Raw genomic sequence first — 23666 nt, 5'->3', positions numbered from 1 at the left:
CGCTACCCAGATGCCGCAGGCAGAAATGAGTTTATTGCATTAGAAAAAATACCAAAGAAAAACAGCAAACACCTCCGTACTAGACACAATTATTAGTTTGACTTCAAGGGCGAAAAGGAATCTCAAAGGTACAAACTTTATTTCTGGGAGGGGGTGACAGTCTCATCCCTCCTCCTCCTTCCCTGTCCCTTTAAACCAACAGACCTCGATAGAGGTGTCCACCCGTGTGATACAATCACACACATCTTCCTTCTCGCTCTGCTTGCCTGCGCACGCCCATGTGGAGCTAGCTGGTCACAGTGAGCAGGCTCCTGAGGCTCTGGGATAGACAGAGAAATGTGAGGATGGGGTCAGGGGGGTTCCTAGCCTGAGACCAGGTTTCCAGTTAGTGATGGTGGGACTAGGGTGGGGGAGGGAGGGCTTGCCTTCCTGCAGAGCTGAGAAGACGGCTTATTGATCCCTCCTTCTTCCCCACAAACCCTAAGGCACAGGCATTGGCACAAGTGGCTGTTGCACATGAAGGGTGGCTTTCAATGAACCAAGTGACTCTAAGTCTCTCAGGGGAGCCACTCAGGCTAACTTTGTGGTACAGCCCTGGGTCTGGAGGTGACTACAGGAAGGAGAGAAATCAGTGGAGCCTAGATGTGGGAGGAGAGAGAAGAGAAGGAGTTTGTGATGCCCATCATGCTCTGGCCAGGGCTGAGTGCCCTGGACAGGGAGGTCTGGAGCAGGAGCCTGGAAGAGAGAGAGGGCTGGGCAAGGCAAGCTGAAAAAGGAGAGAAACCCAGCAGCTGAGAAGCAGAGCAATGGCCTTGATCCACATGCTGCCCTCCCAGGAGAAAGCCAGCCTGAAACCCATTCTCCATGGCCCACTTCTGCCAGTCGGTCAACATTAAATAACAGCCCCTGATAGTTTCTGCTCTAATGTATTATTACCATGCACACTGGCAAATCAGTGGGTCTTGAGAAGAATTAAAGTGCTCACTGGTTTGGCTTCCAATCTTAACAGTTCCAAAATGTCACTTGACATCACAGCTAGTCATCATGGACGTGCCCTGGTCAGGTCACAGGCAAACACTAAGGCAGAATAACATCTTGTCCTCTAGCTGAGACCCTGATGAGGCCAACTGCCATGGCTAATGGCAGAGATGGGAGGAGATGAGGCCAGAGGTGAGCAGCAGCTTTTTGGTGAGGAAAGGCAACTGCTGCAGGCCAGACGCCAGGAAAGAGAACATAATTCAAGTCTGAGAAGTGGCAGGAGCCATGGCATGAGGGGCCCGAGGATGCCAGGGCTGGGACTCAGGTACCACGCAGCTCTGAGTTCTTCTCCACATTCACTCTCCCAAGTTAAAGGAGGTTCACATGAAGAAAGAGAATATGAAAGCCTCTCCAGATTAGAAACTTTCAGATTATTCTTTGCCTATAAGCTCTTAGCAGCAGCTCTTCATGAAAATGCCCACTCATGCCCTCAACCTTGCTTCTTTAAAGTCAGAATGACACCAGAAATAACACGTGCCTTCAAAACACATTTAGGATAAGGTAAAAACCCCTATCAGAAATAACTCTAAATTTTCTTGCCACCTTGATTCTGCATCATTATTCTTTCTACATCAGGGATATTTTCCAAGAGCAGGGAATCATTCCCCCTTGGTCCCTAGCTGAACACTGCATATCGGTCTGGGTGGGGTGGGTACAGTGACCGCAAATAACCTACATTATTACTTGCAGGCAAAAGGTCTCTGCTGCTCCAGACCTTCATTAACTATGACAGGTCAGCTATACTGAGGAAATGCAGCCTGTAGACAGCAAAGCAGGTTCTCCAAGATTGATGTCAGAGGGCTGGCAATCAGTCTAGGTGGAGGGAGGAATGGCTTTATCCTGTTTCCTCTGGCCTGACACTTGCTGTTACTCCCCCTCCATCTTGAGCCCGCCCCATGGCCTTGCTTGGGGGAGGAGAGGAAAGGTGAGAGAGATCATGGCTAAAGAGTTCACTTAGGTTGGGTTAATCATCCTGAAACTGGCCCCATGTGCACCAAATCCTTTGGTTCATTTAATGGTGGAGAGTAACTGCTTCCAGGTCATGGATAATGTAAAACTCACCTGGGTCCCACAGGTGGTGGCAACCTGGGTAGAGCGTGGGCATTCTCTGGAAAGAGGTTCTGGGCTGGGGCTCCCCTAGACTATGTCTCTTGCTTTCTGCTTAAACAAATCCCCTCTGTTTCTCCAGTGTGGAGGACGCTTAGGAAGCAGCGTCAAAAGTGAACTCACAGACAAGACAGCCTTAATAAATTAGTATAATACTATTAGAAGGGATGGCGTTTTGTTCTGTTTCTTAGCAGCATTGTCCTACATGCAGCCTGATGATCTCCTTCCCTGGGAAATTTAAAAAGCCGTTCCCTGGTTGTTAGCTCCGATGTAAAATTATAAAATAGAAATCTGGTAGGGTTTGTTTTGTTTAAAAAGGAAAAGCCCTGTTGAGGCAGGGCGGTCCCATGCAGTCCTGTTAGCTCTGGCCGTTGGGTCGGCCCACTGTGCTCCCTCCGGGAGGCTGGATCTGGATGGAGTCCAGGAGGGGCCTCAGGGCCTGTCCAAAGGGCCTGCAGAGAGAACAGACACGGGAGCTGGAGTGGGCTCTTGGATGCAGACTGACACAGCCGGCCGGCGCCCAGCTCTGCCCACACGTGCAGCAGCACTGCCACGCCAGGAAAAAGTTCGCTATAGTCATTTAATTTTCTCACCTACCTCATACATCCTTTTTCATAGAGGGGATCTCTACATAGCTGCTCTGCAGTTTTACTCCTGGTGTCCCCTCTTTAGTAAATGCTACCATCGTACTACCTTTACCTCCTGGTTAGCTGTGGTTTGAAAAGGTTGGTCACATATTGGGAACTAGAGCTTTCTGTACTTTCTGTAATTGTATTTTTAATTCTCATGGTACAAGAAGATAAAGTTTAAGTGAGGAAGCTGAGGGAAAAGAAAAAGGATATGAAAAAGAAAAAAGTCAGAAGTGAGGATGGCACATAATTGGACTCCTCGGGGAACTGAGGTCTTCTAGGGAGTACAGGGAATACTCAGGAAAAATGACAGGTGCAGGAGGTCAGAAGCTGTTAATGCCACTGTATAAAGGGCTCCCAGTTCGCTCTCAGAGTAGCTTAGCTGGAAAAAAGACCACAAATACTGTAGTCTTAGAGACTTTCCAAGATTACTGCAACCTTAAATCCGGTTGCCCACAACACATCTCAGTTACTGGCTTTCTTTTTCTTCGGTGATACTGCCATTTTTGAAAACCATCCCCAAATTCAAAGGAAATGAAATTTTCTAAAGCATAAACTGATGAAATGAAGAAATACTAACCCCAATTCCGACAAGTCCAGGAACCCCACCCATCAAATAATAACAGCAAGAACATTCCAGCTACTCGGGTTTGCTCAGGGCCCAATAACCTAGATCCTTCAGCAATGCTGTGGTGTTTAACACACCCACCAAGGAACAGGAAGGCAGGGCCAGGACTGGGACACGGGCTCTCCTCACCAGCTCGACACAGACAGTAGCCTCCTTTCCTGTGTGAGTTTGTCCTGAGGGGCTCCTACCAGGGCGCGAAGAACAGCTCACCTTGCTGAGTCTGCTAAACCTGCCAGGATCCCTGCTGAACAGGTCCCCAGTTCAGGAGAAACTGGGTCAGAGTCAGCAAATGGACCTGGTCCTAGAGTGGGCAGAGGCTGCCTGAACGCAATCAACAGCAAAGGGAGGGAGGGGTATGATGGCATTGGGGTGCCTGGATGATGGCCCACAAAGCTTGGACCACATCAGGGAGGGAGGGGCTACACAGTGTTTTTGAAGAAAACATCTACCGAGGGCTGACTGTGCGCTACGAGGTACGAGGGCAAGTAGGAGGTTGTCTTTGAAGGTGTCAAAGAACTCAAGGTGCAGGGGAAGAAGGACGAACAACAGTTTCAAAACAAGTCACCCTACTAATTCTCTGACCTACTCTCGGCTCGTCTCTGACTTAAAAGGCAGTGGGCACGTCTGGGGAGTGGCATGCTTCATGTGCAATGGGAAAGACAGATGCCAGGACTCTGTACAAACACTGGGGCCAGTGTCAACTGGGTTTCTAAGTTCTGCAGTTGCACTCAGGTCAGGGTAGAGTTGGTCCAACTCCAAGGAGGGTGAAGGTAACACAGGTGAGCATCCGAGAGTAGAAAGAATGGTGGCCTTCTATGTTAGAAGCTGCCATCATGACACCCCACCCAGCTTGGGAGGATTCTGCTGAGAACAGTGGGGGCAGATGTGGGCCAGAGGAGAGGCCCTGTCTGTGAATGGGGATTTCAAAGGCAGAGACAGAGACAGAGGCCACTTACGTGGAGAGAACTTCAGAGGGAAGGTCGGTGATGTAAGAAGGGATCTTCCGCCCGGTCAGGAACTGTGCCACTTCGTTGCTGAAGGTGTTACAGTTGTGTTCAAAGAGGTTGTAGGCTTCACCTCTGTACATCGTGAGAAAGGTTTGGGAAACAGATATGAAAGTCAGCAGCCATGTACGGGAAACCATTCAAACCAGGTAACAGAATGGTGAGCACAGCTGAATTTGGGGACGGTGATTTCCCCTCTCTTACACTCCAAAAGGAGTGCTTGATTTGCCACTCTGGGCATTTTAAGGGAAGGATGAAATAAAGACATTTGGCTCCTCCACAGTTTCAGGAGAATCTTTATATTCACAAAAGCAGAGCTACAGGGTTAGAGTTTAACACTTCAAATTGACTAACGCTTCTTTAAGAGAAAATATGCTCAAGTTTGTATTTTATCCCAACCTCTCTACAAACCCCGTTTTTGCTTTTCAGGATAAAATACTGCTGTGGAGAGCAGCATGTGCTGAAATAGCAGCAGCTGACTTTAATCAGAAGGAATAAACAGCCCTTCCTTTCCTCAAAAGTTTCAGCAGTACATATGCTGGGATGGAACAGTGGCCTTGGAGGCAATGCTGAGCTCTTTTTGTGTCATGATTAACTGCTTTCCCTTCATATTTATTCAGCAAATACCGGGTCAGACCTTGCGCTGAGTGTTCTGGGGGAAATGACCTGATGGCTGCCCTCTGGCGGTCAATCATCTAGTGGGGGAGACAGACACAACTAACCACTACCCCTGTCTCCACTCACCGGAACAGAGACTCCCCCAGGGAGGACAGGTACTCCAGGAAGATTTCTTCTGTGACTTCTGTGCTCCCCACATCAACCACAGAATCTGGGGGCCCAAGCAACGTCCCTCCCTAAAAAAGCCAACCCAAAGAAAGTCAGTAAATCACTCTCTCCACTGAATTTTTTCATGTGGCTTCCCATGGAAGACCACAAATGCTCTGTTCCAACAACTTTTAACTCTCAGAGCACCCAGGGCAGATGAAGAGTTATTATTATTTTTTAAATTTATTTACTTTTTAAATTTATTTTTGGCTGCATTGGGTCTTCGTTGCTGCGCTCCGGCTTTTCTCTAGTTGCGGTGAGCCGGGGCTACTCTTCATTGCGATGGGCGGGCTTCTCATTGCGGTGGCTTCTCTTGTTGCGGACCACAGGCTCTAGGTGCGCGGGCTTCAGTAGTCGTGGCACGCAGGCTCAGTAGTTGTGGCTCGCGGGCTCTAGAGCGCAAGCGCAGTAGTTATGGTGCATGGGCTTAGTAGCTCCGTGGCATGTGGGATCTTCCTAGACCAGGGCTCGAACCCGTGTCCCCTGCATTGGCAGGCGGATTCTTAACCACTGAGCCACAGGGAAGCCCAAGAGTTAGTTCCTATTTGTGTCAAGGTTATAATGGCTTAGAGCTCCCTGGAGACTTTCCATCGCCATGTGCTAGCAACATGGCTAAGAAGTCAGGTGTCCTGTTTCTGGCGGGGCCCTGGGAAGCTTAGTCTCCTGCAGGTCAGACTCCTGACACTGTCCATTCATTCAGTTGATAAAAGGATAGAAACCCGAAATCTGAAGTCTCCCTTTGGCCCCAACATGCCTACTCACGAGGGCAGAACAGGACGACTAGAAATGGCTCACACTTGACAGGCCATCTTTCCAGGCCTATATTCATAATGTATGCAGCCAGTTTTTTTTTGTGACACACTTGATATCCCTTGTAACACTGGGAAAATGTGAAGAACTGTGAGGAAGCTGGCAGGCTGGCAAATATTTCCACAATTCAGTTCCTTTTTTATCTGTGAGGCTAATTTAATGAGGTGATAGGGTTCCCCTGGCAAGGGAGTTAATGGTCCCCGAAAGGCCTACAGAAAAGTCTCAGCCATGGGTTAACAGACTGCCATAGCAGACTCAAGGAGAGACCGAGGTCCTGGGGGAAACCAGCCAAGGGGAAAGCAACAGGGTCACTGAAGAGGAGAGAGCTGGGAATGGGCTGAGGAGTAAGGGAGAGTACTCCAGAGCAGAGCTCCCTGAAAAGATCATAAATTCACACAATAGCAGCTATTGAGCACCTACTATGTGCCTGACATTGTTCTAGGCACTGGGGAAAACATGGTGAGCAGGATAATTATTGTAGTCAGAGTTGCAAGAAACTAAAAGGTCATTATTCAACCCCCTATTATTCACTCATATGACAAATATGTATTGAGAACTTACTATGTGCCAGGCCTTAATGCTAGGCATTGGACAAAACAAATGAGATTCTTGCCCTCATGGAGCTTACAGTCTACCAGGGAAGGCAAACAAAAAAATCCCATAAACCATGTATAATTACGAGCTGCGATAGGGTCTTGTTGGAAAAAGTACTGCCGTCAGTACTTAAGACAGGGGACCTTCCTAGTCCGAAGGGTCAGAGAAGACTTGGCTGAGAAAGTGACGTTGAGTTCATCTGGAGAATGGAGAGGCATAACCACATGAAGGATGAGGGAGGTAGACTGAAGTCAGAGGACAGGTTTAAATGTCCAAGGTGTGTTCAAGGAATGAGAAGAGGGGGGTGGGGAAGGGCACAACCTGCAAAGAGGCCACCCAGAGAGAGAGACCGAGACCAGATCAGATGGGGCCTTGTAGGCTACGCTGAGCTTTTTTGTTTTTATTCCAAGAGCAACGGGCAGAGTACTGACTTAAGCAGGGGAATGCCATGATCAGATTTTCATTCTGAAACAATCACTTTGCCACCTGTATGGAGAACTGACTGAGAAGGAAGAGTAGATGAATTGCTGTGGTCCAGGCTAGAAATGAGGGTGGCCTGGATTAAGGTGAAAGCTCTGGAAAAATGAGACGAGATGAAGAGAATTAGACTGGTTTAAGATACACTTACATGGTAGAACAGACTTGGGCTTAATGAAGGACTTGTTATAGGAGGTGGTGGGGGCAGTGGGAGGAAGAGATAAAAAAAATGACTTCTCATTTATAAGTATCAAAATGCATGGTTTGGACTTCCCTGGTGGCACAGTGGTTAAGAATCCGCCTGCCAATGCAGGGGACACGGGTTCGAGCCCCAGTCCAGGAAGATCCCACATGCTGCAGAGCAACTAAGCCCGTGCACCACAACTACGGAGCCTGCGCTCTAGAGCCCACATGCCACAACTACTGAAGCCCGCGTGCCTAGAGTCCGTGCTCCGCAACAAGAGAAGCCACCGCAATGAGAAGTTCACGCACCTCAACAAAGAGTAGCCCCTACTTGCTGCAACTAGAGAAAGCCTGCACGCAGCAACGAAGACCCAACGCAGCCAAATAAATAAATTTAAAAAAAAAAAGAATGGTTTTTGGTCTTTGCTTGAGTACCTCCTGTGATGACCCTTAGACAGCTCCGACAGAAATTTTCTGGAAAAGGGCATGGGCTTTGGAGTCAGAGAGACCTGAGTGTTAGTACTGGTGCAGTAATTGGCCATGTAACTTTGGGCAATTCACTTTACCTCTCAGAGCCCTCATAGTTCACAATGACTGAGCTTCACATTGACTGAGTTCATACCATGCACAAGGCACTGAGCTGGTGATGGTGATCGAAGAATGAGACAGTCTCAGCTTACAAGGAGCTTACACAGGGCTCCCCCTGGAGACTCAGGAACAGCCCATTTCACCACAACATGCTCAGTGTGACACAGAGGGACCACAAGTACCATGGGAGCAGAGAGGAGGGTAGCTAGCTGGAAGATCTGGGAAGGGTATTCTTGAGCTGAGTCTTAAGGTCACCATGAGGAACTATGCCACAGGCCTGTATACACTGGGCTAGAAGCCAGAACTATAGAGGAGAACAAAGTTCCTGGTCTGTGGGAACCCGAGACTGCAGACAGGGTGGGGGAAGACACTCACCGGTGGACAGCTGGAGATACCGCCACTGCCGAAGAAGAACTCATCCTTGTGTACAACTATGGAGGTGTGCCTGCAACGCAGAGAAGAGGCAGAATAAGCCAGAAAGCTTAAAACTGGTCCGAGAAAAAGCAAACACCACACTGCAATGAGAGTGATTTCTGCCTAAGGATATGACTTATAAGGTCAACATCTTTATAAAACTAACCAAACAAAGGTAAGATAAATACCACAGGCCAGAGTTTCTCAACTTTGGCACTACTGACATTTGGGGCTGGCTAATCCTTTGTTGTGGGGACTGTCCTGTGCATTCTAGAATGTTCAGCAGATCCTGGCCTTCACCCACTAGATGGCACTAGCATTACCTGCCTCCGCTGTGACGACAAACATGTCTCCAGACATCGCCAAAGGTCTCCTGGGGGCAGAACTGTCCCTTGTTGAGAACCACCGCTGTAGATCGTGTAAGCAGAGAGGAGTCCTTACAGATTCACCCCAGTATTAACAAATCAATTACTGAAATAAATCTCTGCAGACCAAGGTGTGTTCCCAGACTTTTTAAACTAACAGGAGCAGTTAACCTGGACCATGTTGAGAGAAAGACCAGATGATAAGTGTGAAACTATTTCAGGTGAAGGTGCTCATATTACTTCTTGGTTTGAGTCAAACAAAGCAAAGGGTCATTCTGGTCAACCAACATGTCAGCAGGCTCTAGGATCCAGACAGAACGCTGACCTAAGGTTTTCTCAGAAATAGAACTGAGCCCAGCCACCACCTTGTGTCTGACAGGGATGGGTCTGAGAGACCAAAGTAGAATGTGTTCTAAGACAGACATGTGGGATACTCGTGACTTCCATAGTTAGAAAGCTTGGTCAGGGGTGTGCATGACATCATTCCGCCTTTCCTTAGGACAGGCTTTCTCAACCTCTGCACCACTGACATTTCTGGTTGGAAAATTCTTCATTGTGGAGGGGTGTCCTGTACATTGTAGGATGTTTATAGCAGTATCCCTAGCCTTCACCCATCCACCCCAAAAGTCTCGAGACACTGATAACTCCTGGCTGGGAACCACTGCTTTAGAACTTGAAGATTTGTGACTTGAGAGAGCTAGGTTTCAAACTGGAAGCCACAGATTGGAACCTGAAATGCATGGGTGCTATTTGGTTTCATAAGCCAGCCAATGTAAGGAGTCCCACCCAACTTACCAGATGCCTTCCAGTTGTTTCCCTGTGGAGAAAAAAAGAAGAGATTTAACCACTTGGGATTAGACTAACTGGCCCCCCAGCCGGAGTAAATTCAGAACATCAGTCAAACCCAGAGTAACCCATTATAAACCTCCTGGGGGACTTTCTTGGAATGCAATTCTCCTCCAGTAAGGTCCTTAGGTCGTGACATGGTATGTTGTGTTAAATAAGCTGAAAAAATAATCAGAATCCTTAAGCAGAATGCAAGATGGAACACTGGTATAGAGGTACCCAATTTTATGTCTGCTTTTCTTTCCCCTTTAGGGTCAACTCAACTCTGCCTTTTTAATTTCTTTGTCTCATCTACAGAGATAAAGCAAAACGATAGTATAGAGGACTTCCCTGGTGGTCCAGTGGTTAAGACTTCGCCTTCCAATGCAGGGGATGTGGGTTCAATCCCTAGTTGGGGAGCTAAGATCCCACATGCCTCATGGCCAAAAAACCAAAACATAAAAAAACAGAAGCAATATTGTAACAAATTCAATAAAGACTTTAAAAATGGTCCACAGCAAAAAAAAAGAAAAAAGAAAAAAAAATCTTAAAAATAGTATAGAAAAACTATTGTCCACTTCTTCATGGAGCATATGTGAGGTGAAATCCTTTAGAAAATGAAAGAGCAAAATGCAGATGCCATCCATTTGAAGAGTCAATGCACATGTATTCTACACCTCTACATGCCAGAAATGATGTGAGGTATGGAAATGCAAATATGAACAGATTACTGTCCTGCCTTCAAGGAGCCCAAAGTCAAATGGAAAGAGAGAGACACACATAACTAAGACACAATGTTGATAGGCTCCATAATAGTGGTAAACATAATAAAGAATTACCTTCTCGAGCTGCAATTCAACCGTGAACAAACGGGGGAGGGATGGACATTTGTGCCAGCGGGAATAGTATGTGCAAATGCACAGTTGTGAAAAAGACTAAGGTCTTGCAGGGTAGAGCAGAGGGTGCAGTGATGGTGGTAACAGGACGAGTGGCAGGCAAGGGTGTGAGCAAAGTAGAGCAAACCTGGACTGAAGGCTACCCTACACTGTGGGGCATTGAAGGTTTTTAGGCAGTAGAGTGCCCTGATCAGATCCATGTTTTTAAATAACTGTATCTTCTAAGAGATAACTATAGGAATAGAAGATGAATTGGAGGGCAGAGAGTAGAGAGAGCAGACGAGAGTTAGGAGGCCTTTGCAGTAGTCCACGGGAGACTCAACAGTGCTAAGGATGAAGAGGAAGGGCAGTGAAAGACATGAGAACATTATCAAACGTCACTCATTCACCCTTGGTAATAATTTCATGGTAACTGTTTATTGATTGCTGAATTGAATACTTTCAATGCTTCAGTGTTTGCCCTGTGACTTTCTAAAGGATGAAACTCTAGGCACTGTGTGGAAGGAGAGGTGATATGATTACACTTCTCCCTTTGCATAAGTTGCACTATTTTGCCACTGTAAGAAAGCTTTTAAAATAAGATAACAGTAGCCTAATTTTCTTTTTTTTGGAAGAGACAGAAGAAACCATGGGTCCTGCATGACAACCTATTGATGGCTCAGCATAGTGTCATCAGAGGCAGTTAAGAATATGGCATAGGGGGCTTCCCTGGTGGCGCAGTGGTTGAGAATCTGCCTGCTAATGCAGGGGACACGGGTTCGAGCCCTGGTCTGGGAAGATCCCACGTGCCGCGGAGCAGCTGGGCCCGTGGGCCACAATTGCTGAGCCTGCGCGTCTGGAGCCTGTGCCCCGCGACGGGAGGGGCCGCGATAGAGAGAGGCCCGCGCACCGCGATGAAGAGCGGTCCCTGCACCGCGATGAAGAGTGGCCCCCGCTTGCCGCAACTGGAGAAAGCCCTCGCACGAACCGAAGACCCAACACAGCCAAAAATAAATAAATAAATAAATAAGAAAATCCTTAAAAAAAAAAAAAAAAAAAAAAAAGAATATGGCATAGGTTCAGAGCTGAGCTTTTTCCCTTTGCTAGCGGTGGATCTTGGGCAAGTTTACTCAACTTGATCCACAGTTCCTTCAATACAAAGTTGTTGTAACCAGTAATGATAATCTGTATAAAGCATCACAGTGTGTGGTACACAGAAGTTTGATAAATGGAGATATTACATATGATAGCCTCCTTAGGGAAAAAGGTAAAGATTTTCAAAAGATAAAGGAAGGGGCTTCCCTGGTGGTGCAGTGGTTAAGAATCTGCCTGCCAGTGCAGGGGACATGGGTTCGAGCCCTGGTCCGGGAATATCCCACATGCTGCGGAGCAACTAAGTCCGTGCACCACAACTACTGAGCCTGCGCTCTAGAGCCCGTGAGCCACAACTACTGAAGCCCACACGCCTAGAGCCTGTGCTCTGCGACAAGAGGAGCCACCGCAATGAGAAGCCTGCGCACCGCAACGAAGAGTAACCCCCGCTCGCCGCAACAAGAGAAAGCCTGCGTGCAGCAACGAAGACCCAACGCAGCCAAAAATAAATAAATAAAATGCAACGTTAGGGACTTCCCTGGCAGGCGGGTTCTTAACCACTGCGCCACCAGGGAAGCCCTAACATTGCATTTTAAATAGAGCTGATGTGCTCTTCTGGACTGCCACTTATAAAACAGCTTGCTGTCTAAATGGCAGCAATTTGTTGTTCATTTCCTTGGAGACATGCAATGATGCATGAAACTAGACATATAAGCGATATTGCTTTCTCTTGACTGTTCCTGCTCTCATTTACTTTGGGAAAAACACTATACTTGTATGAGAAGAAGTACAGTGTAGTGAACAAGAACACAGGTTCTAGTGTGGAACTGAATCCAGTCTGAGGCCAGGTCTGAATCCAATCAGTTCAGTCAGTGAACTAATGCTTATGAAGTGACTATTATACTTCAGGCAATATTCTTGTTTACATCAGTAAACACAGGAGATGAAAAAAAACTCCTTCATTGTATTTACAGGGTGGGGAGATAGGACAGTCAATACATACTAATAATAAACATAATAAATCATAGTAGGTTAACAATAATGAGTGATAAAAATAAGAGCAGGGTAAAAGACACTGGGAGTTTCAGGGATGCCCAGGGTGGGCCTCTTTGAGAAAGTGTCATTTGAGCAAAGGCCTGAGGGAGGCAAGGGAGGGAGCCATGCAGAGGCAGGACATGCTAGGTGTAGCTGAGGGACCTTAAGGAGGCCAGTGTGGCTAGACTGGGTGAGTGGCTAGACTGGGTGAGAAAAGTAGGAGATGAGCAGAGGTAATCGAGGCCCAGATCATATAGATGAACTTGTAGAAGTTGCGAAATTTTCTAAGCCTGAGCTGTCCAGTATGGTAGTCACTGACCACGTGTGGCTATTAAAATTAAAAGAACAAATTCAGTTCTTCAGTTGACTACTGCATTTCAAGCACTCAGTAGCCACATGTGGCTAGCAGTTAAAGATGGGACAGTGCAGATCTAGAACATTTCCATCATTGCAGGAAGTTTTTCTGGATGGCATTGTTTAAACCTTAGTTTCCTATTCTGTCAGAAAAAAAAAAAAAAAAGCATAGTAATAGTGTCTACCTCATAACATTTCCAAGGTTAAAAGAGATGACACACAAAATAGGCCCAGCACAGTGCCCGGCACATAATATATGCCCCCCACAAACTAATTCTTCTGGGGCTTCCCTGGTGGTCCAGTGGTTAAGAATCCGCCTTCCAATGCAGGGGACTTGGGTTCGATCCCTGTTCGGGGAACTAAAATCCCACATGCCGCAGGGCAACTAAGCCTGCGGGCTCTAGAGCCCCCGTGCCACAGCTACTGAGCCTGCGCGCCATAACTAGAAGGAAGCCCACGTGCTGCAACAGAAGATCCCACGTGCTGCAACGAAGATCCTGCAACTAAGACCCGATGCAGCCAAATAAAAACAAACAAACAAAAACTAACTCTTCTTTTAGGCTTCATGATTTGAAAGTGTTAAGGCTGCTTTCATAGTACCTTGGTATAGAAACTACCTATTTACATGTCTTTTTCCCTCATTAGACTATAATTGTCTCAAGGACAAGGGCAGTTTCTTACGCATCTTTGCAATTCTAGCGCCTAGCAAAGAACCTGGAACAGAGATGCTACATGCACAGTTGTTGTGGTTGACACACAGTGCTAATGAGGCCAAAGTTCTTAACCCCAATCTTGGCTGCCCTGGCTTGTTACTCAAATGACTTTGCAACCCTGGCATATTGCACCCTGAGTCTGCTACTGCCTTCTCAGATGCCCATGTTCAATGACCCAGGTGTACAGGTGGCAGGTACAGATGCACCGGTTCAAACCCAGCCCTACTAAAATAATGGGTGTTTGGAGAGAGCCCTCAGAGACCATCCTGCCACTTATTTTACACCTGAAAAACAATTCAAAAGTTGTGGGATACAAACCCTACTTTATTCTGCTTGATATTCTCTGTATTGATCACTAAATTTTTCTGTAAGCTGGACATTATACTTCCTCCTTATTCAACTACATCAAGGTATGCTTAAGATCTCATCCATCCATAGAATGGTGATAGAAACTATAGAAAAAAGATCCTCTTATTTATTCATTCTTTCATTTATTAATCCATCTACCAAACACTTGGAGCCAACAACATTTAAAATGGATTGAGTGGATTTACATCCTTTCTTAATTTAAAATGCTTCATAGTTATCCTTATTCTCACAACATCTTTACATGATAGAGTGGAACAAATATTTATTAACATCATTTCAAACAGGTAAATAAAGATGCATGGTTTGTCCAGTGTAAAGACCAGAAAAAAAAAGGATATAACCATGTACTTGTTGGAGCAGCTCAGGTAGAAACTTAAGGTTGGCTGCCCCGTGGCCTGTTCTCATGAGGACAGAGCGAGGGTCATGGCCTCCTCTGGGGGTGACAGGCATTGTAAAGTGGGACTGAATTGATTTAAAAAATTTTTTCAGCCAGACTGAGGTACAGTAGGTGAGTAGATGGTGGGGGTTTGAGATTGAATTGGGGCACAAGGCCATTTTGGGATGTGAATTAGGCTCAGTGGATATTAGCACACTATAGAAGCAGATTGTTTTCCCACTAGGATTTCCTCAGCAAGCTGAAGAGCGGGTGGGTCAGATGGCTGCATGTCTCTAAGCTTGCTGGCACGTCCGTTGCGTTGATTTTGAAGCCTATGAGGTATGCACATGAAAATAAATGGAAGGGCTTCCCTGGTGGCACAGTGGTTAAGAATCTGCCTGCCAATGCAGGGGACACGGGTTTGAGCCCTGGTCCGGGAAGATCCCACATGCTGCGAAGCAACTAAGCCCGTGTGCCACAACTACTGAGCCTGTGCTCTAGAGCCTGCAAGCCACAACTACTGAGCCTGCATGCTGCAACTACTGAAGCCCACGTGCCTAGAGCCCGTGCTCTGCAACAAGAGAAACCACTGCAATGTGAAGCCCGCGCACTGCAACGAAGAGTAGCCCCTGCTCGCCGCAACCAGAGAAAGCCCGCGTGCAGCAACAAAGACCCAACGCAGCCAAAAAGAAAAAAGAAAACAAAAAAGAAAACAAATGGAAGACATGGATATTAGCCCTGTTTTTCATCATGAACAACAACGAATGTAGAGTGAGGTCCACACTAGTCAGCCGTCCACTGATTGTAAGAGTAAAGTCAGTACATAAAAGCCAAGGAGAAAATACTCCATCTACCTCCCCATCAATTAAGGTAATGGAGCTTGTGCATATAGACATTCCTGCTGGTTATGGGTTGTGCTCAAGATCAGCACCTGCTATACTGGTGCTGGTGCTAAATAAATGTCTATTAATAAGCATAAAGTGGGTGATGTTGCTGGGACTCCAGGGGCAGGCAGTATTAGCTCATTAGTATAAATCAAAAGTAGCCCTAGCTCACCTCCTAGATTTTACCCCACGGTGACAAAGTGTTCTTTTTATTTATTTATTTATCTGGCTGTGTTGGGTCTCTGTTGCTGTGCGCAGGCTTTCTCTAGTTGCAGAGAGCGGGGGCTACTCGTCGTTGCGGCACGAGGGCTTCTCACTGCGGTGGCTTCTCTTGTTGCGGAGCACAGGCTCTAGGCATGCAGGCTTCAGTAGTTGTGGCATGTGGGCTTCAGCAGTTGTGGCTCGCAGGCTCTAGAGTGCAGGCTCAGTAGTTGTGGCGCATGGGCCACAACTCTGCGGCATGTGGGATCTTCCCGGACCAGGGCTCGAACCTCTGTCCCCTGCACTGGCAGGTGAATTCTTAACCACTGCGCCACCAGGGAAGTCCCTGACAAAGTGTTCTTAATTGGTAGTGTTTTAATCTGACTTGCCAGATTACCAGCAATGTGAAGGGGTTAACTCAAAAAGTCAGCTTATTCTTCTCTGGAACTACTAGGTAAATGTCGAATCTATGTGGGAAAAGGTAAAAGGATACATTTCTATAACATAAGTGGACCTCTGTGCATATAGGCTAAAAAAAATGCCTATTGGCAGTTGCCCCTCCTTTAGGTAGAGAGGTTATCACAAAATCAAATACAAAACATTGCTAAAAACTAAGAGGGTATTTTAATCCTCAAAAAAGGGTAGATTTAAAACTACTTAATACTCTAGCACTAGGATTTCTTGGAGCCAGTACAGGATTCTTTCTCAGAACAAAAATAACTAATTTGTGAAAATTGATTTGTATATTCTTTGCCTCTGAGTCCTTGTGGGATTTTTTTTTTTGAATTCAAACAAAGTCACAAAAATTATAATCATCCTCATCAGTTCACTCAGTCCCATGTAATTAATTTTTTTTTTCATCTATACAAATCAATTTTCACTGCAAAGTAAAGGAGCTGTTACAGTGGAGGATTACTGGACTGAATGTCAATATTATGACATAGTATGAGTGTGTTTCATGTTTGGTAATTGCAATCATTGTTGCTTTTGTTGTGGTCATCCATTTACAATGCTTGGTATCAGTCTATTTATCTCTTGTAAAAATAAAATACAGTGTGTGTGTGTGAAAAAAAAAGAATAAAAAAAAAGACTTAAAGAGAGAAACAAATACAGTATGCTAACACATATATATGGTATCTAAGGAAAAAAAAAAAAGGTCATGAAGAACCTAGTGGCAAGACGGGAATAAAGACACAGACCTACTAGAGAATGGACTTGAGGATATGGGGAGGGGGAGGGGTGAGATATGACAGGGTAAGAGAGTGTCATGGACATATATACACTACCAAATGTAAAATAGATAGCTAGTGGGAAGCAGCCGCATAGCATAGGGAGATCAGCTCGGTGCTTTGTGACCACCTAGAAGGGGGGTGGGATAGGGAGGGTAGGAGGGAGACGCAAGAGGGCGGAGATATGGGGATATATGTATATGTGTAGCTGATTCACTTTGTTATAAAGCAGAAACTAACACACCATTGTAAAGCAATTATACTCCAATAAAGATGTTTAAAAAAAAAAAAGACGAAAAAAAATAACTAATTTGTGAGTTCTTTATTTCAGTACTCAGAAGGTTCCCTCTTAATCACTGCTTGTTGTTATTAGTCAGGCCTTGTAGCAATGCTTTGAGGTAGGTCTGCAACATCTTGTCACTTACTCAGTTTGCATTTACTGAATGCCAGTAACTGTGCTAAACTCGGGATACACTCAAGAGTTCTTGCCCCCATTGGAGCTTAGAGTCTAGTTGGGGCTGGGGGAGTGAACACAGATGAGAAGACATGCAATTTAAAAATAGAATGATAAATGCTATTAAAGGAGATTACAGGATGTTATCAGCACATTATAGAGACACATGACCAAGATTTGGGAGGTGGGGGACAGGGAAAGTTTCCTGTAGGAAGTAACATTTCAGTTGAAACCTCAAGGATAAGCAGAAGTTATTCAGGCTAAGAGATGGGGAGAGAAAGTATTCCCGGCAGAGGGCACAGCCTTTGAAAAGTCTAGAGGTAAAAAAGAACTGAACGGGTTCAGTCCTGTTACCATGTGAAACAGTCCTTCTCCACTGTGGTTCTGCAAGAGAATTAAGCCATTATGCCCTGAGGAATCTATTGGGAGAATGAGAAAATAGCCACTCAGATCATTTTTCCTAGTGCTTAATTCTCTTGTGGAACCCAGCTGAGAAAGGCTCATGTAGAGTGTGTTCAGTATGTGGAGACAGGTGAGGGTGGAGAGAAAAGCAGGAGAAGGATCACGAAGGGCTTGGTGTTTTTTCATTTTGCCAGAAAGAAACTGCATGATTACTAAACTAATTCACTGGACGGATGTAAAACAGTGCACACAATGAACAAAAAAAATCTAAAACAAAGCACAATAGATGGCATTAAAACGTTAAAAAAAATCCTCAGATTCAAATAAATTCTACTTAATCTTTAAGCTTGAGTTCAAGTCTCAGTCATTCCTATATTCAATATTTACTGACCACTAGCTCTGAAAGGCCACCGGGGACACACAGGGGAGTCAGAGTTCCTGCCCTCCAGGAGCTCAAGGTTCTTGCTTAAGTCTTTCTGACACATCCAGCCCACCATGGCCTGTCCCATCTTTCAAGGCCTAAAATAATTGTTTCACCACTCACCCCTTTTTGGCATCTAATCATAATTTCTCTCTTTTTTTTAATTCACTTTTTATTTTTTTAAAATTTACTTTATTTATTTATTTATTTGGCCGCGTTGGGTCTTTGCTGCTGCATGTGGGGTTTCTCTAGCTGCGGCGAGCAGGGGCTACTCTTTGTTGCAGTGCACGGGCTTCGCATTGCGGTGGCTTCTGTTGTTGCAGAGCATGGGCTCTAGAGCACAGGCTCAGTAGTTGTGGCACAGGGGCTCAGTTACTCTGTGGCGTGTGGGATCTTCCCGGACCAGGGCTTGAACCCATGTCCCCTGCATTGGCAGGTGGATTCTTAACCACTGCATCACTAGGGAAGTACTAATCATAATCTCTTTTGTGCTGTTATCTAATGTTGCATACGCACAACATTACTTTTAACTAATTAAACTCCTCGAGGACAGAGTCCATGTCTTTTATTTCATTACTATTTGTACTACAGAATTAAGCAAGGAAGTGAGCAGTGTAAAATCTCAAATATTCATTTGATTGCATTCTGCCAAGAAATGCATACACACACACACACACACACACACACACACACACACACACACACACATTCCATATGCCTAAGTCTTTAAACCTGACAACAATTTTGAGATAGGCTTGTAAAGAAAAATAAATGTGATCTTGGAACACGTACATGCACACAAACTTCAGATCGGAAAACAATCAACAAATAGAAAGTATCCCTTACCACGATTAAACAAATAAACAAACCTCCACCATAATCTTTATGTACTTTAGCACAGAAAGAGGTCAAGAAATTTAAAGAGCAGCCAAAATTATTAAAAGGACAACCTGAAGGACAATTATAATAGCTAATTATCTTAGGCAAATAGTAACTATGAAAAAAAAAGCACAATCAGGCTGTCTGCTCGATTAGAGCGATAAGGGTAATTCCAGGACTGTCTTCATTATGAGCGAAAGACTGTGGAGCAGGAATACCTTCATGGGAAGCAATTCTAGAAGACTGAAAACTGGACAGGGTAAAACTGTGGAGTCTACATTGTTTCAGGGGAGAAAGGAATTACATTGGGCTTTATCTAGTCTAATCAGGACTGTAATGATGACATGCATCATGGTCTTACAGTGAGGAGGTCTTACAATGAGGAGCTGTCATAATAAGAGGTTACTATAACTAGCTAAAGAGCCAGGCCACTCCACCCATGAAGTTCCCCCTTTAAAAAAAAAAAAAAGAATAAGATGGCACTGCTGATGAGGTCACACTAGTTCAGGACAATGAAGGCTAGGAGGGATGATCATAAAACTATGATTATGAATGGCACATACACATTGAATCCAGCTATTTTCCTCATCCAAATTTGAAACACTTGGCCAGAGATGCCTTTATAAACTTGAACTAGGTACCTACTTTACATCAATTATAAAGGAACACATTACACAGGAAAGGTGGTATAGCAAAATACCTGAGAACATGAGCTCTGGAAGTCAGACTGCCTGTATTCATAACCCAGCTCTGCCACTTACCAGCTGTATGACCTGGGGGGCAAATTTCTTAATGTCCTATATCTTGGGTTCCTCAAATGAAAAATGGAGATAATAACAGGACCTATCTCACAAATTTGTGGTGAAGAATATAACACATGAACATACTCAGGAAAAAAAGGGTCTGGCACATGGTAAGCACTCAGTAAATCTAGCTATTAATATGCTTCTAGAATTCATTGCAAAAATCAGGAAGCAAATTGATTTTTTAAAGGTTCAAATATATTTAGGAATGGGAAATTAATAGATGGCTCCTAACAGAACTGGGACATACCCAACTTTAAGGTTAGTGATGTCTGGATAGGATGAACCTGTAAGGCAATGCCCATTTTCCATAAGTTTTTAACTCTAGAAAGTAATGATTACCAGCTTTGATAACCCTTCATTCATTAGTTTTGAAAAAGGCATAAAAGCAATATGAGAAAATGGGATAGAGAAGAGAGAATCAGATTTGCAGGCAAGGTGATGTTCTCTGAAATACCACTGGAATCAGATGTGGCAAACTGATGACGTTGGCTGAGGTCTTCTAGGATTTCACATCTATTAAAAAAGGTTTGGGGGGCGGGAGGGAGTCCCAGTACTCCACCTTCAGTTATGGCACCTTCCTCTTCAGCCACTAACCTCCACAAAGGCCAGGCCACTTCTAGACCAGGCCAGGCTCTGTTTTGCCTGAGGGCCTTGGCAGGTTAATCCCCCTTCTGCTTGGAACATTATAACTCCCTCACCACCCACCTTGTGACTACTTCTTCCTCATCCTTTAATTCCCAACTTAAAAGTCACTACTTCTGATCCCCTTATTTAAAGTAGGTCTCTCTTCTTTTTTTTTTTTTTTTTAAATTTTTATTTTATTTTATTTTTATTTTGGGCTGCGTTGGGTCTTCGTTTCTGTGCGAGGGCTTTCTCTAGTTGCGGCAAGCGGGGGCCACTCTTCATCGCGGTGCGCGGGCCTCTCACTATCGTGGCCTCTCTTGTTGCGGAGCACAGGCTCCAGACACGCAGGCTCAGTAGTTGTGGCTCCCGGGCCTAGTTGCTCCGCGGCACGTGGGATCTTCCCAGACCAGGGCTCGAACCCGTGTCCCCTGCATCGGCAGGCAGATTCTCAACCACTGCGCCACCAGGGAAGCCCCAGGTTTCTCTTCTTATTTTCTGTCTCAGCACCTAGTTGGCTTCCTGCACAACCTAGTACTTATCACGATTTGTAATTACTTCATTTGCTTATTTATTTTTAATGTCTTCCCCACTAAACAGCTCCATGATGACAGAGAACATCTTTATTTATCACATCATTTTCAGTTAAGCTTAACACTGGGACTAGCACGTAGTAGACAATGTTTGCTGAATGAATCATGAACCAATGACCCTAAGGCCCCCTTTAGCTAAAATCAATAACTAGTATATAATAGAACAAAAAAATATCCAGTGTAAAGGTGGAGGCTTTTATTTATGGGTCTAGGAAATACCTAAGTAACTCCTCACTATGACCAAGCTAACTAAATGGCTCCATTCCAAGAAGTTTAGTCAGAACTTGACTGATGTAATGTACTAGTGACTAGCACCTTCCTCAAACAGTGACTCTGTTAGTTTGCTTTCAGATTTGCCTTATTCATTTTAACAATTGGAGATCTAGGCCCAAGCTTCTAATAATGGATTGGCTACATAAGAATTACCCGAGGAGCTTATTAACAATACAGATTTCTGGATCAAAACTCCAAAAGATTCTTATTAAGTACTTGTGTAATAAGACTCTAGAATCTATATGTATAAAACTTTGCAGGAATTCCCTGGAGGTCCAGTGGTTAGGACTCCACACTTTCACTGCCAAGGGTGAGGGTTCAATCCCTAGTTGGGGAACTAAGATCCCGCAAGCTGCGCGGCGTGGCCAAAAAAACTTTGCTTATTTTGAATAGAATATATATGTATGTCCCCAGTGTCAAGTTCTTCTTTTCTTTTCTTTTTCTTTCACTGTGCAGCATGTAGTTTCCCCGACCAGGGATCGAACCTGTGCCCCCTGCAGTGGAAGCATGGAGTCCTAACCACTGGACCGCCAGGGAATTCCCTAAGTTCCTCTTTTCATAAGCTACCACTGTCAGCAATTTTCTTATGTATCTTCCAGATAATTATTTGCCTAAACAACCATGTATCCTTTGCTTTAAACACACAACTGCATATTTAAAGAACTGTTCCAACTTCATTTTTTCTATTCCCATTTAACAATATATGTTGGGGGCTTCCCTGGTGGCACACTGGCTAAGAATCTGCCTGCCAATGCAGGGGACACGGGTTCGAGCCCTGGTCCGGGATTCGAGCTCTGGTCCGGGAAGATCCCACATGCCGTGCTCCACAACAAGAGAAGCCACCACAATGAGAAGCCCGCGCACCGCAACGAAGAGTAGCCCCTGCTCACCGCAACTGGAGAAAAGTCCGTGCACAGCAACAAAGACCCAACACAGCCAAAAATAAAATAAATAAATTTTAAAAAAATAAACAAAAAACGATATATGTTGGAAATGAAGGTATCTGTATTTTTAACAAGCACCCTAGGTGATTCTGAAGCCAAATATAGGAATCACTCATTGCCCCAGGGTGAAGAGATTAAGTTCAACCCTCTAAGACACATTAGAAACTCAAGGACACTGAAACTCAAAAGCAGCCTTGCTTACTTGATCTCTGCCCTCCTGTCTCACAGACATGACATGAACTAAAACATTCTCTAATGTCTCCATAGAAGCCAGGAAATACTAGCCATTCAAATGGATGTTGCCAAAGCTGTTCAATTTTCAATTCCCAGAATCCTTTCCTGCCCAACATCATCTGAAATCACAAACCTGACAATTCCTGTTACACAAGACATTTTGGTATTTGGGTTATAAAGAGGTTTGATCTATGCTGAGCTAGGGCTGATTTTCTCTCCTGGCAGTTAAGTAGTTTAATGGAGCACAACCGAAATACTTCCCTTACTAATCCTTACTGACACAACAGCATCCAATCCTCCCCCAGAATTGCTTTCTTACCACCTGGGCAAAAGCAATTAACTTAGAAGCTGTTGAGAAGAGCGCACTGTCAGGCGGAACTTGGTGAATTCTTGAGTTCGGGCTCCAGTAGACCTGACTTTACTTCTACCTGGGGGCAACGGCTGGGCCCCTGTGCAGCTCTAGCTTTCTCTCCCCACCTACCCCAGAGACTGCACAAAGAGTTTCATTTTGGCACGGAGGGAAGGCTCTCCTCCGCAGTGTCCCTTTCACCACGAGGGGCACCGCGCGGCAGGCATCTTCACCTCCCCTCCACAGCGCCGAGGTAGGAGTGTAGGGGGCTCCCCAAGCGAGTCAGGAAACCCACGGGGACCCAGCGCCGGCTTCCTCCACCTCCCAGCTGAAGTGGCTCTGAAAGTCTAGGGGAGAGCGTGACTCCTTTATCCCCTCTCCCTGGATTCAAACGTGATGAGGGCCAAGAGGGGCTTCGGGGGCCCAAACCTCAGACCCACACCTTCTCTACTGGGGCTCTTCTCCATCCTCTGGGCCTTCCCCTGAGCCATGGCCCAGGCCTCCCCACCTCGGCCGGCCGTCTCGGCACCCTCCGGCCCGGCTCCCGCCCTCCTTCCCGCCCGCCCCCAGCCCCTCACCCAGCATGATGGGGCTGAGCCGCCGGGCCAGGCCCTTGGACAGGTCGTACACGTAGAGCTTCACGGGATAGAGATTCGGCGGCTCCATCGGGACCCGTGGCGGCTGCAGCCCCTAAGTCCCTCAGGCACCCGGCAGCTGCTTGGCCCTTCCCGTACCCAACGAGGGAGGGGAGCGGAGGGAGCGGGGAGACCGAGCCCAGGCCCGGCCTGAGGGGCGGGGGAGAGGCCGTCCTGCGCTGCTCGCGCCCCCTCACCCGCCACCGGCAACGACTACTGTGAAGTGACAGAGCGGGGACCGGCCGGGTTCGCGCGGAAGACTGGGCGGGGGCGGGGGCGGGGACGCGGGCGGGGACGCATTCTCGCGCATGTACGTACCGTCCTGACGGGCGGCGAGGGGCGGGGTTTCCCAGGAGGGGGCGGGGCTTCGAGGACGGGGTGGTGTTAGTTCGGGACGGGTGTGGGAAGCGCCTTGCGGGAGTGGGCGTGTCAGCTGGACG

At 46.0% G+C, this 23666-nt stretch overlaps 1 protein-coding gene across 1 annotated transcript; it reads right to left on the bottom strand.

Annotated features, from left to right (window-relative positions):
• Positions 1 to 13: 13 nt before the first annotated feature.
• On the bottom strand, positions 14 to 23489 carry DESI1 (desumoylating isopeptidase 1). Its single transcript, XM_057557375.1, has 6 exons — positions 23170 to 23489; positions 9458 to 9479; positions 8259 to 8328; positions 5151 to 5260; positions 4359 to 4481; positions 14 to 2597 (listed from the first exon to the last, which is right to left on the bottom strand). The coding sequence occupies exons 1-6, from the start codon at positions 23255 to 23257 to the stop codon at positions 2504 to 2506; spliced, it is 507 nt and encodes a 168-aa protein (XP_057413358.1). The 5' UTR covers positions 23258 to 23489; the 3' UTR covers positions 14 to 2503.
• Between the last annotated feature and the right edge of the window lie 177 nt (positions 23490 to 23666).

The sequence above is a fragment of the Balaenoptera acutorostrata genome, chromosome 11, assembly GCF_949987535.1.
Source record: "Balaenoptera acutorostrata chromosome 11, mBalAcu1.1, whole genome shotgun sequence".
NCBI lineage: Eukaryota > Metazoa > Chordata > Mammalia > Artiodactyla > Balaenopteridae > Balaenoptera > Balaenoptera acutorostrata.
The sequence above is the reverse complement of the archived record's forward strand: the minus strand, read 5'-3'. Positions and strand labels throughout refer to the sequence as shown.

What these genes read in the sequence shown, in the direction of transcription:
- DESI1 (XM_057557375.1), bottom strand. Translation starts at nt 23,257, where the DNA reads ATGGAGCCGCCGAATCTCTATCCCGTGAAGCTCTACGTGTACGACCTG. An exon ending in GTATCTCCAGCTGTCCACCG is followed by an intron (nt 5,261 to 8,258) that starts GTGAGTGTCTTC and finishes TGGCTTTTTTAG; the next exon opens with GGAGGGACGTTGCTTGGGCC. An exon ending in CCCTCTGAAGTTCTCTCCAC is followed by an intron (nt 2,598 to 4,358) that starts GTAAGTGGCCTC and finishes TTCTCTCTGCAG; the next exon opens with GCCCTTTGGACAGGCCCTGA.